Raw genomic sequence first — 17,179 nt, 5'->3', positions numbered from 1 at the left:
TCTTATAACACCTCTTTGAGGTGGATGCTCTTTTTGATTCTAGAGCTAAGGAAAAACTATGACTTAGATGAACAGAGTGACATGCTCAAGGAACCCAAGAAGTGGCAGTGACAAAATGTGGACCAAGCTTCCCGGCTGTAAGACAAAAGCTCTGTCCACTGCCCTGCCGTGTTGGAGCTGTAAGAGCAGAAACAAGTTTATCATATAATCTAAAATCCTATGGCTCTAGGTTTAGCCCCATTCTGCTTCATAGGGGTACTCTGTAAGTGGTGGTTCTTACTATGATGATAGGGTACATTTTAGAACTAGCATTTGCCCCTGGAAGAGCCCCTGGCTATTGAGGAAGGTACACAGGGCTTTGTTTTTCCAGGAACCCTCCTTGACCCCTTAAGACACTTTCCTATTTTCCGTCTTCCTGTCACTGTCATCTACTTAAAATGCAGTTCTTTTTCTCCATACTATTTCCTGTCCATATATTCACTGATCCCTGCCCCACCCAAAAACCCTAGGGAACTCTACCAGAACCTGAGTTTTCTTTTCTTTTCTTTTTTTTTCTTTTTTTTTGCGGTATGTGGGCCTCTCACTGTTGTGGCCTCACACAGGCTCCGGACACGCAGGCCCAGCGGCCATGGCTCACAGGCCCAGCCGCTCCGCGGCATGTGGGATCTTCCCGGACCGGGGCACAAACCCGTGTCTCCTGCATCGACAGGCGGACTCTCAACCACTGCGCCACCAGGGAAGCCCCAGAACCTGAGTTTTCTTCAGTTATTTTCTGATTCCCTTATTTCTGTTGCTACAAGTTAACATACAATCTCAGCTAGTTTTCATTATATCTGAGAGCTTTGTCTCTCCCTAAGTGACCTCATCAGGCATGGGGACCAGACTCATGCCTGATGACCAGATTCATGCCTGACACATCACGCAAATGTCACAGTATGGCAGACTGTGAAGTTACAAAAGAAAACGTGCAAGAAATGTGGTAATACCGTTTAATATTAGGCTTTGAGGAGCTATGAAATATTTGTAAGGGTCACTGTTTTTTATTCTGGGCACAGGAAAAAAAAGACAGCCAAAGTTCCTCTGCGTTTTCACACTGGCCTCTATTGTTTGAAGCAGCAGTTGTGGCCTTCTGCTTCTTTTCCAGGTTCCGATGGAGGAGGCGGTTGCTAGTGATCTCAGCACCTAATGATGAAGACTGGGCCTATTCACAGCAGCTCTCTGCCCTCAGTGGTCAGGCATGCAATTTTGGTGAGTGGGAAGCCTCACTGACCTGCTTGTCTTAAAGCATCACTGCTTTCCCATACCACTCTCTTCCTGGTCTGTTCTAAAATGGAACATTAGGTCATCCAAATATTCCCCAGTCCAAACTGTAGATTCCTAGACACTTACTCAGTTATACTGAGGATAAAGTTGCTTTCAGACTGAAATCTTAGTCAACTGGGGTCTATTTTTCTTTTTTCTTTTTTCTCAATATTCTGCCCTCTCAGGTTCTTCATTAAAGTGTTTGAAAATACCTGCTGCTTTCCTTTAAGTGAGCTCTATTATGTTGTCTTCTTGTTTACTTTTTAAAAACTTGTCTCAAGATCATAAAACTCAGGTATTATCATTTTCTTACGTAATAATTAGGTACCAACATGGTGTACTTCTCCACAGATTGAATATCTTTTGTAAAACAGGAATGGCTTTGGGAATTAATGAACGAATTGAAGCACACTGTACTATATTGCCATTCCCTTAGAAAGGATTTTGATCTATAACTGGGCACCAGGAAGACAGCAAGATCTGTTAAACAGAACCTTATGCTTTAAGACAAGCAGGTCAAAGAGAAATGCAGTTTATTATTACTATCATTATTTGCAGTAAATTGCTCAGTGTTTTGAAAACTAATGTATGCTTTCTTTACCAAACATTATTATCCTAGTGGTCAGAAAGAGCTAGTATCATTTTGAATATGGACATAGAGAAAGGAAAGGAAATGCATAATACAGAGAACTTATTACTAAGTTCTGTTTTGAACCAAAGAGATAATGGCAATTTCAAAAGTGGAAATCACAACTGAAGTCTCATGTAAAATACACCTCTGCAGAGGAAGAATTTTGAGAGAGTCATTAGAGGGGGGAAGAGTAGCTAGGGGGCCACAGATTAAAAAATTCGTAATTGGAACATAGATGAATCTTTATTCTTTTGATACTTCTATTAGGAAGAAGAATCATTTATTAGTTATAAAACTGTGTTTGATTTATAAAAGGTGGTGTGGTGGCATAAGTCTTGTAAAACATTACCAGAGCCTGGGCCCTTGCTATGACCCAGTACCTGAACATTATAAATACATTTCAATTTTAAGATGTGAAATAATAACTCAAAAGAAGGCAGAAAATGAGCTCATAACAGTAAAAACAATTAGAAAATTTGTGAATTTTTATTTATACTCCTATTAACAAGGTTAATGCTTTAAGAACTTGTGTCAATATATGTAAAGAAGATTTGCTTGTGCCAGTATTCTCAGGCAAAATTTAAATTATGTATCGCCACCAACAGTGCTGGGTAAGACAGAAGTTTTTAGAGCAGTTAATGACCCTCCACAATAAGAATATAAATAAAATCATGGTTTGCTAATTTTCTAAAGATGTCTTTGCAGCAGCTATTAGGTGATGTTTCATTTTGAATCTCTGCACAGAGCCCAAGTCAAACACTTTTGCAGTAGACAGGAAATGTGAACAAGTCATGTTTTTAAGGAATAATTAAATTCATGATCTTCCCTTTTGAAAATATGACTCAACAACATGTAGAATAGAAATGCTTCACTTCTCTGGGAGAAGAGTAAAGGCCACAAAATTTTTTTGTAATAGCATTTTGCCTGGATTTCAACTCTTCCTTAAAAAAGCCCTCCATGGTGGCTTTCAGTTTTCTCCCCTGGACAGTCAACACCGTCAACATTCATATTTCGTTCCAAGTTGCTACCATGACTAGGCTCGGATTTTGTCTAAAACCACGAACTCTGAATAGGATGAATCTAGAGCCTCCTTGTCCTCCGGTGTTCTTTCTCCTGAATCTTTTCATATGCGCTTCATCTTCAAAAGAATTCCAACAAGCTACCAAGGCATGACCTCCTTTCCTTTCCTGAAACTTTAGCTGAGGCTGGGAAGCAAGCTCTGCCTGCTGTGCTACCCCTTTGAGTCTTCTAAAAAAGTGCTAAGAACCTGCCCTTTAAACTGACAAACTTTTCTTTGAGGAAGCCAGAATGATTTCTTAAACAATCACAACGGCTAGGGTCTGTAGTCTTTTCTTTGAGAGAAAATTAAATTATCCATGCAAGCTGTTTAGGCATGACTTTTTTCGAGAACACTAATCAGCTTAGATCATCTTAGATATTTTAAAGTTCCGATGGCTTCATTTTTGTTTTGTCATTTAGTAGAGTGAGAATCACAGTTTAAAGGCAAATTCTTCTATTTCAATCTGCAAAAACAAAACCAAACCAGACCACATCTGACCCTGTTGTTAATCCCAAAATCTGCAATTAGTCTTTTTTCAAGATGTTATAAGTATTTAAATATATATTTTTAATGAAAAAACTTTAAAAAAATGAATTATTTTACCTAATCAGGTTATGTTTTATATTCTTTTTAAACTTAGAGATTTTTAATACTCAGACATCCAGTGTTTGGAGGTGAAAGAAAACTTACAGATTCTACGGCTTTCTTTTTTCTCTTAGGTCTGCGCCACATAACTGTTCTGAAGCTTTTAGGTGTTGGAGAGGAAGTAGGGGGAGTTTTAGAACTGTTCCCGATTAATGGTAAAGTATTACTTTAAAACAGTATAAACTACTGATAAGTTCAGTTAAATTATGTTAATTTATATGTAAGCAGTGGGTGTACCCCTCAGGTGAAGAAAGGTCACAAAATCCTCCCTCTTCATGTTTGCCCGTGTGTGTGTGTGTGTGTGTGTGTGTGTGTGTGTGTGTGTGTACACAGGATGCATGTAGAAGAAGGGGAAGGAGAGCACAAGCACTAATATTGTTTTTACTAAAAAAATCATAAGTGACAGCAAAAGTATCCATTTTCTTAAATAAGTAATTCTTTTTTGTCTGCATGGGGCTTTATTGGCTTACAAAGCATTTTCATCTATGTTATCTCATTTAATTCTCGAAATAGTTTTACGAGGCACAAAGGTCATATCTCACTGATTCCCTTGCAACAGATGAGGACATATACTAAAAGGCTCAGAGAAGCTGAAAGAAAATGACAGTGACTAAAAGTTTCAGAAAGTAAACCCAGTCCTTCCATCCAAGATCAAGCACTTTACCTGAGATAATGTGGATAAATCCCTGGCACAGTGCTGGACAGAGCAGATACGCAGAAAGTCTCAGTGCCCTTCTCCCTTCGCTTTCTTCTTTTCACTAATGATAATAGTTTAAATATATTCCCAGCTCTTAGATAATTGGTATTTTTCACCTTTGACAATGAAATAAAAGTTTTGTTATAAAGACAACAGCATCAAAAGTAAAACTGTAACCGCTAAGAAGAAACTAAACTAATTGGAAGTAAACTTAGAAATATAAACAATATAATCTTTGTTAGTGACAAATTTTATAGCAGTTGATCTTGCCAGGATTAAACGAAGGGACTGGTTTTATACTTTGTAACATTCCTATAAGGAGACATTATGTGCCCCAAAGTTGGATACACTAATAATGTTGTAGAACAGCAGGGACATTTCTTTGCTAATAGAAAAAACAAGCAAACTTTTTAAATTGGATTTTTGAGCTGAAGAGAAGAGACTCCTGGGTCCTCTCTCTATTCTCACAGTGGTTTCTTCTCACTTTGATGCTTTCCTGAGTGCTGCCTCTTCAATCCTCTAACAACTTTTCTAATCCTGTTCCAGGGAGCTCTGTTGTGGAGCGAGAAGACGTACCAGCCCATTTGGTGAAAGACATACGTAACTATTTTCAAGTGAGCCCAGAGTACTTCTCCATGCTTCTAGTTGGAAAAGATGGAAATGTGAAATCCTGGTATCCTTCCCCAATGTGGTCCATGGTGATTGTGTACGATTTAATTGATTCGATGCAACTCCGGAGACAGGAAATGGCTATTCAGCAGTCACTGGGGATGCGCTGCCCAGAAGATGAGTATGCAGGCTATGGTTACCATAGTTACCATCAAGGATACCAGGATGGTTACCAGGATGACTACCGTCATCATGAGAGTTACCACCATGGATACCCTTACTGAACAGAAATATGTAACCTTAGCCCCAGCCAGTTTCCCCTGCAGCTGTTGAAGCCACATGTGGCCAGCTATGTAAAGGAGAGTTCTTCCACACTGCCTACATTCCCTGCCTTTTTCTTTCAGTGTTCTTCCAAGATTAAATAAATAGCAAACTTTTGCCTACTCTTGAGTTGTTACTGAAGCCTTAAATCATAAAGATGTTTAAAAGAATTGTTTGTCTAACTGGAGAGGATCTGGTGCTGAATAATGTTATTGAAAATGGATATTTTCCTTTTCTTAATATGGTGGATGTGAATGGGAATACAGTATTCTATAGCGTAAGTATTTATACCTCTCTTTTTAGTATTTTTAGTATTAATTGGTAAGTGAAAACCATGATTGTTAAAGAAAATTAAAGATCACAGCACAGATATTTTCAGATGAACATCTGAGCAGATGGAACAGACAGAGCAGATAGCTTCTTAACCCTTTTTGAAATGTTAGTCTAAAAATGATTAAGACAGCTCTGCTCTGTACTGTGAATTTCTTTCCTGAAGTTTGATACTACAGGAGTCCGGTGATATTGGCTACCAAAGCCAGGGCAAGTACCAAACTCGGCTTTGTTATCATAGCCACTTCCTGCCCTGTTTCTGTTAACTTTTAGTGTCTTTTCAGGGAAAAGGAACTTCTAAATCACCACCAGAATCTGGCTCTGCATCTAGAGGTGCTACTTTCAGAGTTCTATCAGGTACCATGGAATTTCCAGCATGGGAAACCTTGACTCTTCACATTTGACTCCCTAATGGGCCCATTATCATACTGGCACCTTGTAAAATAAAATTACAAAGGAGATTATTTTTAGGGGTTCTTTTTGTTTTCAAAGGAAAATGTTACTAAATTAACAGTGGATAAAATTGTAACTGGATTGCAGAATATAATCCTTGTCTTTGAAACAGAGCATTTATTTTTTACATATGGCATATAAACTAAATATTCTCCCTTCCTCCCTCCCTCTTTCCCTTCCTTCCTTCTTTCCTGCTTTTCTTTGTTTTTCAGCAAAGACCAAGTAATATTAACTCATATGTATGAGTTTGCCCTAAGGTGATCAGATTCCCCAGCGTTTAGCATCCGGACAGTGCCAGCCTCTATCAGTAATGGGGATGCTTATTTTTTGTCACTGTTATTAACAACTAATTCTCCAAATAGTCTTGAAATTGGTTATTAACTCTAGTGAGCCTAGATATTAATAACTGCATTCAAGCCACATGTGAATACTACTAGCATTTAACTTATCTATGCCTATTTGTACGAGTTTGTCTTTACATCATCTGAACTTTGTTATAATTATAGTAAAAGTGGAATTTGTACCTCAATGAACCTGAGGAATCACTTGTTTTGTCCCTTTTTCTCTATGAAGACCATTCATTCTTACCTGTTTTACAGGTAACTGAGGTCCAGAAAGTACAAGTGACTTCAGAACACAGTTTTCTTATTATATAAACCATGCTCCCACCCTACCCCTCTCCCATGGTGGAGAACTTTCCTCCTCTCTCCTTCTAGAACAATCTGTACCAGCTGCCTGAAGGGTGAAGGTGCAAGAACCAGGTTGATGTGCATTGCTCTTACATTTTTGCCAAGGTGAAGCACAGCTTAAAATTGCCAATAAGAATGGTTTTCTTTATGATTGTTTCTGAAAGTACATAGGGACAATTTCTAAGGGCCACAAATTGTCTCAATTTCAGGAAATATAATAATGAGGGAGTTTCATCTCCCAAGGAAACTAGGTAGGGATGATAGGAAATTTACTTATAGAATAATATGAATAAGGTTTTAGTTCCTACACCCAAAGAAAGACAACACTTTTTCATAACCTGAGATTACTTTTTCAAGAATTCTTCTGGTTTCAGGGACACTGAAATGATCATTAGCAAATGCATTTGAAGACTCCTTCCTCTAACGAGTGGAGGCAGAAGTCGTGTATAATCACTTGGGGGACTATAGTATAAGCCATAGCTCAGCAAAAGGACACATTCAGAGGAAGATGTTTTTGGTAAATTCTATAATCTGGAAAAATACAGAGTAATTCTCACCAAATGGGAGCATTGGAGAACTAGGTAACCTGAATCTCTGTCTTCCAGGGGTATAGATCAGGTTGTTTGAAATCTGAGTATTGTTTGTTTCCTCTAAAACCATTTCCTTCCCAAAACAGCAACAACAAAAGGTAAGAAATAAATAAAATATAGTCTCTGAGCAAGTTTATGGTATTTAGAAAGAAAAGCACCCAGTTGAGTTAGGAAAATCTGGAAAACTCTGTAAAGGACACAGCCTCACCAAAGTTGCTGGTTGTCATAATTCCCTTCCATGAATTTCCAAGAATTGGTTTCTACTAGAGAAATTCCAGGGCTCTAAGGTGAATATTTTTTTGTTTGTTTGTTTTGTTTTTGTTTTTTTGTTTTTGCATTACGTGGGCCTCTCACTGTTGTGGCCTCTCCCGTCGCGGAGCACAGGCTCCAGATGCGCAGGCTCAGTGGCCATGGCTTATGGGCCCAGCCGCTCCGCGGCATGTGGGATCTTCCCAGACCAGGGCACGAACCTGTGTCCCCTGCATCGGCAGGCGGACTCGCAACCACTGTGCCACTAGGGAAGCCCTCTAAGGTGAATATTAATTCAGCAGAGAGATTCTTCTCCTGCCTGCTACAGGGGCTGGTGGCCCAGACGCAGCAGAGTCGGTGGAGCCCACTGGTCTCATTTTCTGGATTATAGTTAATAATGAAACTCACACCTTCTCAACTCCTAGAGCCTTGAGGATAAAAATAGCTCAGGACCAGGGTGAATGATGGCCTCAGCTGACCCTGATTGATGATCTCAGTGCTCAGCACTGTAGGGAGATTCCAGAAAAGGAGAAGCCTGTTGAAAAGAACCTCTGTCCATTTCTGTGCCACCACAAATTCCCCTTTCCCTGCTGAGGAATCCTTTCTGCTCCATGGTTGCTCTGTACTTGATGGTTTGGTGGGTGTGGACAAAGGGTGTGGTTGGTGAGTGCTCTTACCTCCAAGTGAAGCTCAGTTAAAATGCTAACTACTTCTCTTCAGTCCTCTCAGAGTTGGTGCAAAGCCCCTAATGCCAGACTTTCCTCTTCATTTTTTACACGTTGTTAGTTATTAAGAACTCAAGAATCAAGGTCGGAGTGGTGCTTCCTGATGGTCTCAACCTGTCGATAGTGATGCTATCAGCCAGGAATGCCCGGGGGCACTCACCTGGGCCTGTATTACAGACATTTCCCCATAGGAACCAATGTTGTGGCTGGACTGGCCTTTGTGGTTCTTATTATGATCGCAAAGTGCACTTCAGCAACAACCATGTTGGTGAAAAATTAATCAATAGCAGATCTAAGAAAGAAATGGAAATTTTTATTCAAGCCAACCTGAGGATTATAATCTGGGAGACAGTCTTTGAGAAAGCTCTGAGGTTTGTTCTACCAATTAGAGGTCAAAGCTCGGTTACATACTTTTTTTTGAGACAAATAGTTATGCATCATTTGACAGTTTACAGATCAACATGTACAAAATGAGTAGTGGGTCATGGGTCATAGTGGCCCCTTATGAGGTTAGGAAGGAAGGTTATCTCCTAAGGAGGTCTGGTTAGTACAAATGCATAATACACACTAAAGGGGAGGGAGGAGGCCGAAACAGGCAAAGAAGAATTTTACGTTTTTTTCACCTTGCCATAAAATATGAATTTTATTTCATCAACCATCACAAAACTCTGTAAAAAACAAGGTTTATTATTCACAGGTCCTGGAGGATACACACGGCAAGGCTGCAGGTAGAGAGCAGAGACCTGGGGCTCTGCCTGTATTGGGGTTGAGGGTGAGGTGCCTAGGGTTTCACGGGTTTACTTTTTATTGGTGAATTTAAACCTAAGAGTGGGAATTTAGGCACATGAAGGAAGAAGTAGGGTCACTCAAGGGGTCAGTTATGTAGGTCACCCAGGGCTTTCCAATAGGGGAACTTCATGGGGGTTGCTGGATCTTTAGGTAGTTGTGTAGCTGGCAACATGTTTATTTGAGATGCATTCTTTGACATGGATGCCTTAACAATCAAAAGATTAATGTTAAGCCTTTACATTACTGTCAGAAAAGCTAATTGTCAGGCACTTACACAGAAGGTGATGAAGCGCAAAGGGCAAGTTGTAACGGAATTCGATGAGTGTTTTAAAAGGGCCACTGGACTTGGGAAAACTACTGGTCCTTGCCCTGACCTGAGATGAGTCACTTTACCTCTGGGACTCAGCTTCTTATCTCCAAATGAGAGAGTGGGACTAGACATTTAAGTTTCTTCTGACTCTGTGACATTTACGAATCTTTCTTGGTCTTTAGGGAGTAGAATGCTAAGCTCAGAGATTTCCTATGATCCAATCAATGTTAATTCTCAGAGAACCCAGACTTCATAGTTCAGAATCCAGTTCCAAATTGTTATGGGAATTGGGAAAGGTATTAAGAAACTTCACTGAATTCTTCCCAGCACAGTACTGCTGCTGTGGCTGTGATCTAAAGAGGTCATCACCTCTAACACACAGAAACCCTCATCATCACCTTAACAGCCAGGCTGGAGCTTCCAAGGGATTCAGGCTGGCAAGGACTGTGAGCTTCCTGAACATTTAAGGAGTCCCTTAATGTGGTCCCCAAATTAGGAAAGTTGTGTTGCAGCATATGCTTGTGCTTCAACACAAATTTCCTAATTTGGGGACCAAATGCATCACCTGAAGCTTGGAAACTGGGCAGTCCCTGGGCGGACTTCAGAGACCTTAAATATTAGTACTTCCTTCTAGAAAGCAAAAGGATGGTCCTCCACCCTCCACTCCATGGGTTGATACATGTGCCAAGGAGGCTGGGCGAAGGGGTGGGGTGATTTTAAACAGCTAAAACTGACCCTGGGCAACATTTTCTTTGGCTTTCCTCCTCCCCCCTAAGCATCCCTTTCCTCTCTCCCTTTTCTCCTTTCCCTGGCCCCTCTCTCATGAACCATTCTGGCTCACAGATGACTACAACTGATTAGGTATAACTGACATGCTAAAGGTACCACCCTTTCTAAGGACATCTGCGGCACAAAAGGAGATCCTTGAAGAAGGACCATAGGGAACAGCTTGGCAAACCATTTCTGAAAGATTGCTAATCCCTGGAAGCAAGCCTCACTTTCCTTCTCAAAAATGTTAGAGAAAGAGTAAATTCCTCCTGTGGATTTCACCATCATTCTGTTTGTCTCCTTTAGTCCTCTTTTCTATCTTTGGCTCGCCTCTTTTTGTGAATACTCTTTAGAGAAGCCAAATTAGAACAGGGTAGGCAGAGGCAGGAATATACCCAAATTTGGCAAGACTTGATCAAGAATGGCTGAAAGCCTTGAGGTGTGAAGAGAACCATCTAGTCATTCCAGGTCTTAATCCAAGATACTCATTTTCAGGTTATGCTCAAGTTATATGATGATTCCAACATTTATTGTATTTATATTATTTTCTATGTACTTTGCTAGAAACCAGTAATACAAAACTGACATTTTCCAGTACAGATTAGTAGAGAAGAGCCATGTACACAGTCAATTATAAGATAGTATATATAATCAATGATGGGGGGGAGAGGTATAAAGAAGGGACCAGGGAGATATAAGTGATGATAGTTCTTCAATCTTCTGGAGACTAGAATTATTACATTGCTCTTCCTGTCAGCCTCGACATGATTTGAACAAGTACCTCATATTGACTCCACTGTCACCAGAGTCAATGGCTTTTGGATACTCACAGTGTAGGTACTTCTTCTCCTGGGAACTTCTTACCTCTCCCGGATTTAAGAAGTTGTCCAGATGTCCATGAAAGGATGGTGGCACTAATATTAATTCATTCATAAACACTACCCCCTTGCTGAAATAAACTAAAATGAACAATAAGCATGAATTTATAGAAGAAAACTTCATCAAGATTGAAACTAGGGAATAGCTTTAATCTCAAAGCATGAACTTTGAGTAATGTGTGTCTACTTACTATCCCCAACTTGGGGAAATTGAGCACTAGGAAAGATAGGAAATACACTTGTAGTCTATTGCTCAGGCGAGGATCAGCTGTAGCTGAGAGGCCAAAGTTAAGTGACATGGCTATGCCCTGCCCTCCGTTCCCCCTAACTTCCTAATTGGAGGAAGGAGGTTTGGAGATAAGGGTATATATATATGCAGGATGGAGTTGGTTTACAGCTAGACTGGAAAAGCTCTGTCTCTGGGGACATAATGGTATCTTTTTCGACTCTTGGCCAAACTAAGGGCAGTGGGATTTATGATGTGCTGTTTAAAGTTTGAAATTACCCCGGGGATCCCCAGGGTTAATTTCTTTAATGATGGTTTCCAACTGGCCTAATAGATTACGAAAACCTGACTGATTACCTGGCTAGAGAGGCCATGAAAAGCCTGGGAAATTCTACTTTGAGCTCTCCCAAAGTCAAGATTCCTCCCACAGATCTTGGTAGCTCCAGCTGGAGACAGTGGAGACAGTGCGGTCTCTGTGTAATAAGGACCCTGGGGAGCTCAGGCTTCGGCTCTCTTGGAACCCCAGTGTTTACACTCTCCTTTTCTTGCGGCACCATGTCCTTCGCCTTAAATAAAAGTCTTACGTGAGTGTCCTCTGTGGAGTCTGGTGAGTCCTTTCAAATATATGAACGTGGGAAATCTTTGCAGCAGGGCAGTGTGTATAAATTTTACATAAAAAACCTTACAGAATATGAAATGTTAAAATATTTTATACAATATGTTAAGTGTCTATAACATATTAAATGTAAGAATATATACAAATATTATATAATTATATATAAGTATACAATAGAAACATTCTAGAAGCAAATTTCACAGCTGTAGAGAAAGTGTGTGCTGCTTTCAAGGCACTTCACTTAGCCTGACTTCTTATCAAAGCAGGGGGCTCAGTCTCAAACAGAGGAACAAACTAAAAGTCAAGTGATACCCTCTCCTCACAACAGGAGACAGTACTACCCCTATCTCTATGGAACTGGCACTTAAAGCAGGCATTTCAACAGAGATAGAGGAAAAGTACACACCCAGAAAGTTACCTCGTTGCAATTTTCTATGGTCCTGCTTCCCTTCCACCTTCTTAAAACACCTTCTAGCTTTAACACAACTTCAAAGATGCCATTCAGGGTCCAGGTAAAGAGCAATTGGGTAAGGGAGATTGCACCTACACCATTTTGTGGGAAATACTGGGACTGATTAAAATTTTGTTTAAAGATGAGTACACAGAAATCTTAAAGAAAAGATCTGTACGGAGGCATCCATGCACCCAGGCTTAGAAATCAGCTCACCTACAAAAATGGGGAAAAAAAACCTATATATATATATATATATATATATATATATATATGTGCATATACGCATACACACACACCTAGACATACATATACACATACATACGTACATATGTAATAGAGCAGGGAAACAACTTTTTGGCAACACTAAATGATAAAAAAGGAGATTTCTAAATGGAAAAAAAAGGTGACTTAAGAATTATTTTTCAGACAAGCCATTATTTATATTATATTAAATAGCTATAGAAAGTAATAAAAATGCAAAACCTCTGAACAATAATATGACTCGAAAAAACCTGCAGTTAGTAGTTATTAGACACCAAAAAATATTAAAACCTCAGGAAGTGTATCAGTCGAAAACACTTCCGGAAGAGAAAAATCTATTTTAAGACAGCTCCCAGCTGAGAGATGAACTGGCATTTAAAGTTATGAATAAACAAATTATGTCATGAACGAATAAAGTTTAATTCGCTGTGATAATTGGAATTACAAACTAAAAGGCAAACTATTAATTCTTGAAGGAAAAGGTGCATAATAAAACATTTTAAAAAGAACTTCCAGGGCTTCCCTGGTGGCGCAGTGGTTGAGAGTCCGCCTGCCGATGCAGGGTACACGGGTTCGTGCCCCAGTCCAGGAAGATCCCACATGCTGCGGAGCGGCTGAGCCATGGCCACTGAGCCTGCGCGTCCGGAGCCTGTGCTCCGCAACGGGAGAGACCACAGCAGTGAGAGGTCCGATTACCGAAAAAAAAAGAACTTCCAAATTATGATGAAACTTCCAAATTTCATCATATCCATGACAACATCAAATCTAAGAGACACCACTATTTCATGTCCTGCTAAGAAACAGTCAATTAAACATATTACTTTCTTGTCATTTAGAATTTTCATTTTATATCTCTTTTTAAAGAGCTTTTAAAGACTTTGCATTTATCATGTAGCATTTTCTGATTACATAAAAAGGGAAACTATAAGTTAAATAAATTAAGCTATTTTTAGAATATCTTCACATTTTGAGCCAGAATCTCTTGAATCACTTTTTGACGCAGAGTCGTAGATGTCTGAGGTTTTCCAGGCAGATAGTTCCCTGCACCACTGGGAGACGTGATGATGATGAAGCATTTTAAGAGAGTTTCTCTGCTGTCTCCAGGGTCTTCTTCCAAGCTATTGACACTTATTCTGTAAAATTTGATGCTGGCATGCTCTTGATCTCACCAGGAGGTACCAATGAAAGATTTTCAGACAACAACCAGAACTCTTATCCTCTCCTCAAATGGTCTTTAAGTGGCTTGTTGACTGAAACATCAAGAAGTTGTATGCCCGTGCCAAATGCCTGCATGTGCAAGCAAAGACAACTTCATTACTGCCAGGAGGCAGCAGCTATATTAACATGCCATTGCTTAACACACCCCAATTTCAGAGATGGTAATGTGAAAACATATGAGTCCTAGAAGAGATGAAATACAGCATAGCAGACCTAGATAAAATTCTCAGAGCTTATTAAGAAAAACGAGGAGTTGGCAGGAAATATAATAACCTAAGTTCCTCATCTTTCAATGAAAGAAGTCAATGACCATATTTTAATTTTTGAGGTTTAAACATTTATAAATAAGGTTCTAAGTTTGCTTTTAAAAATGTAGAAGTAACTACTAGCAGTGAAACAGACTAGACATGAAAGTTGAATAAATCTAAAATATGACAAGAAACTTTCAAACTGGTTCAAAATATCAAACCAACATCAACTTTCTCAAAAAAGTTTTTACACAAAGGATGAGCCAAACTACAATAATAAATTCAATAAAAATATGCAAATAACAACAGGAAGAGCACAGATCTCATTTTCCAACCAAGTGTATAAAAACTAGAAATTAACAAAAGTATGAATAAAATCCTCAATGACACTACTCTTGACTCGAAACAGAATTAGAAAAAATAACAATGATAATGCTATATTTTAAAGTCTTTGGGGACTGGCCTGGAGTCTACTTACTTTAAGGAATTTTTCTACTAGTTATAAACATGTTCATTAACAAACAAGGAAGAAAACAAATACATTTGAAGAAGATGGAAAAAGAACAAAACAAACTTTAGAAAAACAGAACATAATAAATTTTAATAAAGTAAAAATTAGAAGCTGCTCATTAACCTATTTTTTAAAAAACCAGGAGACACCATTCATACACAAAATCAAAAATGAGAAAGAAAACAACTATAGTAAAAGAGGAAATAAGTAAAAGGATTATGAGCATGATTCACGAATTCCTGTGCAAATAAATTTGAAAATCTGGATGGTTAATTTTTTAGCAAAATATTGAATATAAATGATCAAGAGTGAATCAAGAGGAAGAGGAGAGGAGGAAGAAACAAAGACTGTTGTAGGGAAAAAAGTACTCCTCAAAAAAGTGCCAAGCCTAGGCAATTTTATTTGTGAGTTCTTTCAAAGCTTCAGGGAACACATAAAGCTGACGTTTTTAAAATCTTTCCGGGGCATCGCGGCCAATGGGAGCTGGCAGCTTGACGCACACCACATCCGTATGGGATTGTTAGGGACATGGGTTGATAAATCCCAGCAGGATTAAATGCATTACCAGCATTGTCAGCAGGTTTCAGTTATCTTTCTTGGCAGAGACAGGATGGTGCTTGAAGCAAGTAAAATAGCAAGTGAGGACAGAAGTTCTGCAGATCTGTTAGGAAGTTTACTGTGATTCCATTTGAGCAAAATATCACCTTCTCACTAAATTCCTATTTGAATTGAAAATGTACTGCTTTTATAGCTTTATACTTTCATTGTAAATTTGTTTTGGTTTTCATATAAAAACTATAAGAAGTTTATACTTTATGTTCATATGCATTTAAATTACAGTAAAGTGAAAAAAAGGTCAACACTGATCTGTGAGAGGTTTTTTTTGCCTTTAAAGGAGGGATATATATTACTCAGTATTAGAAAGTCTGCTCTCGGCTTTAGAGAAGGAAAACCACTCTCTTTCCTTTGGGTTTGACTTTCTCTGCCCCTTCACCATACTAAAATGGTAAGAGTTCGCAGGAAAAATCAGGACTTAAGTAAAAGGAGAAGTTGCCAAGGAGGACCTGGGCTGTGTCTGGTCAAGGTTGGGCCTGTACAAGAGCAAAAGGTTTCCCTGCAGCCCCACATAGTCTAACCCAGGTCACCAGCAACAGGGCTTCCACATGTGGATTCAGATGCAAAAAGCCTTAGAGTTATAAACAAAGTAACTCTGCGCTGAGTCTCCTCTGCATATAGACCTTGAAAACCTATGGCAGCAGGACACAGTTGGCCAAGCATTTGGGATCTGGGTCTAAGCCATCTTTCCCTCTATAACCAACAGCCACATCCTGCTTCCCCTCAGGATTAGGCACATTGCTGGATAGAAGTTTGACCCTAGGATCAGTGACAGAGCTGGAATCAGGTCACTGTAGGCCATACTTGTGGTCCAACCAAAGGCTAGTCAGCTCATTAGTTGTAGGTCAAAACTGCTTAGAAGAGAATCTAAAAATAGGAAGGGACTTTAGAAATCACTTAGTCCAACTTCTATACCAATGATGGAATCTCTTCTAAAACATACTGCTGATACAATCTCTCCTTAACACTTCAGTGATTGAGAATTTACTACTACTCTCTACTACTCTTCAGGAAGGCCTTCTCCATTATTGGAAAGTATCATTTGTTAGGAGAGTCTTCCTTATAAGGAAAGAATAACCATCACCCTATAACTTGTTCTTTAGAACAGGAAAGAAGTCTACTTCTTTTTCCACATGACACTCGTTCTCCCCAGATTACACACTTGATCCAAGAGCACCTAAGATGATAGGATATGGTTTCTAGACCTCTCACCTTCCAGTTACTCTCCTATTAAAATAGCAGCGCCCACAAAATACAGTTGTCCCTTGGTATCTGCGGGGGATTTGTTCCAGGACCCACTGCGGACCAAAATCTGAGGATGCTCATGTCCCAGAGCCGGCCCTCCGTATCTGCAGTTATGCATCCGAGGATTCAACCAACCGGTGATTGTACAGGACTGTATTTATTGAAAAAAAATATGCACATAAGTGGACCCGTACAGGTCAAACCCGTGTTGAGGGGTCAACTGTAGTCCAGTGCATCCACATCAGAACTTCACATTTCAGTCCCAGCTCCTTCCCTCTCTCTACTTAATTTGTAAATTAAGATGAGTAAACCTTCCTTTGGGCAATAAATGCTTTCCTGAAAAGGAGGGTGAAAAAGCAACTGTAAATGAGAAAATCAATCTCCATGAATTAGTGGGATCTGCTATTTAATATATCCCGTAGGCAATACCTTCACAAGTAATACTGTTGCAATTTTATGTGTTTAATAAGTATGTTTTATATGCTATATTTCCTAAAAGTGAGGTCTTCCTATAGCTGATTTTCTTTACCTTAAAATGAATTGCCATAATAAAGTAATCTTTCTGTTTCACATTACTCTGATGGAACGCCTATGATAAGGTAAAGTTTTGCTATTCTCAGAAGTCAAGATCTACTGAAAAAGAGACAGTTTAAAAAGTTCTTTTGAAATTACGTTTTGAAATTAAAAATACTCTGCATTCCATCTCATATAACAAAGTGGCAACACAAGGTAAGTGTTT

At 39.2% G+C, this 17,179-nt stretch overlaps 1 protein-coding gene across 1 annotated transcript in view; it reads left to right on the top strand.

Moving 5' to 3' along the window:
- Positions 1-5,646, top strand: part of CCDC80 (coiled-coil domain containing 80) — a 34,183-nt gene extending 28,537 nt beyond the window's left edge. The window contains exons 6-8 of the mRNA XM_060010632.1: positions 1,145-1,248; positions 3,713-3,793; positions 4,882-5,646. Coding sequence (XP_059866615.1) covers positions 1,145-1,248; positions 3,713-3,793; positions 4,882-5,228 — 532 coding nt within the window. The 3' untranslated portion in view covers positions 5,229-5,646. The remainder of the gene's footprint in view (positions 1-1,144; positions 1,249-3,712; positions 3,794-4,881) is intronic.
- The last annotated feature ends 11,533 nt before the right edge of the window (positions 5,647-17,179 follow it).

The sequence above is a fragment of the Delphinus delphis genome, chromosome 4 (assembly GCF_949987515.2).
Source record: "Delphinus delphis chromosome 4, mDelDel1.2, whole genome shotgun sequence".
In the NCBI taxonomy this organism is placed as follows: domain Eukaryota; kingdom Metazoa; phylum Chordata; class Mammalia; order Artiodactyla; family Delphinidae; genus Delphinus; species Delphinus delphis.
Note: the sequence above shows the minus strand (reverse complement) of the source record. Positions and strands in the feature narration are given on the sequence as shown.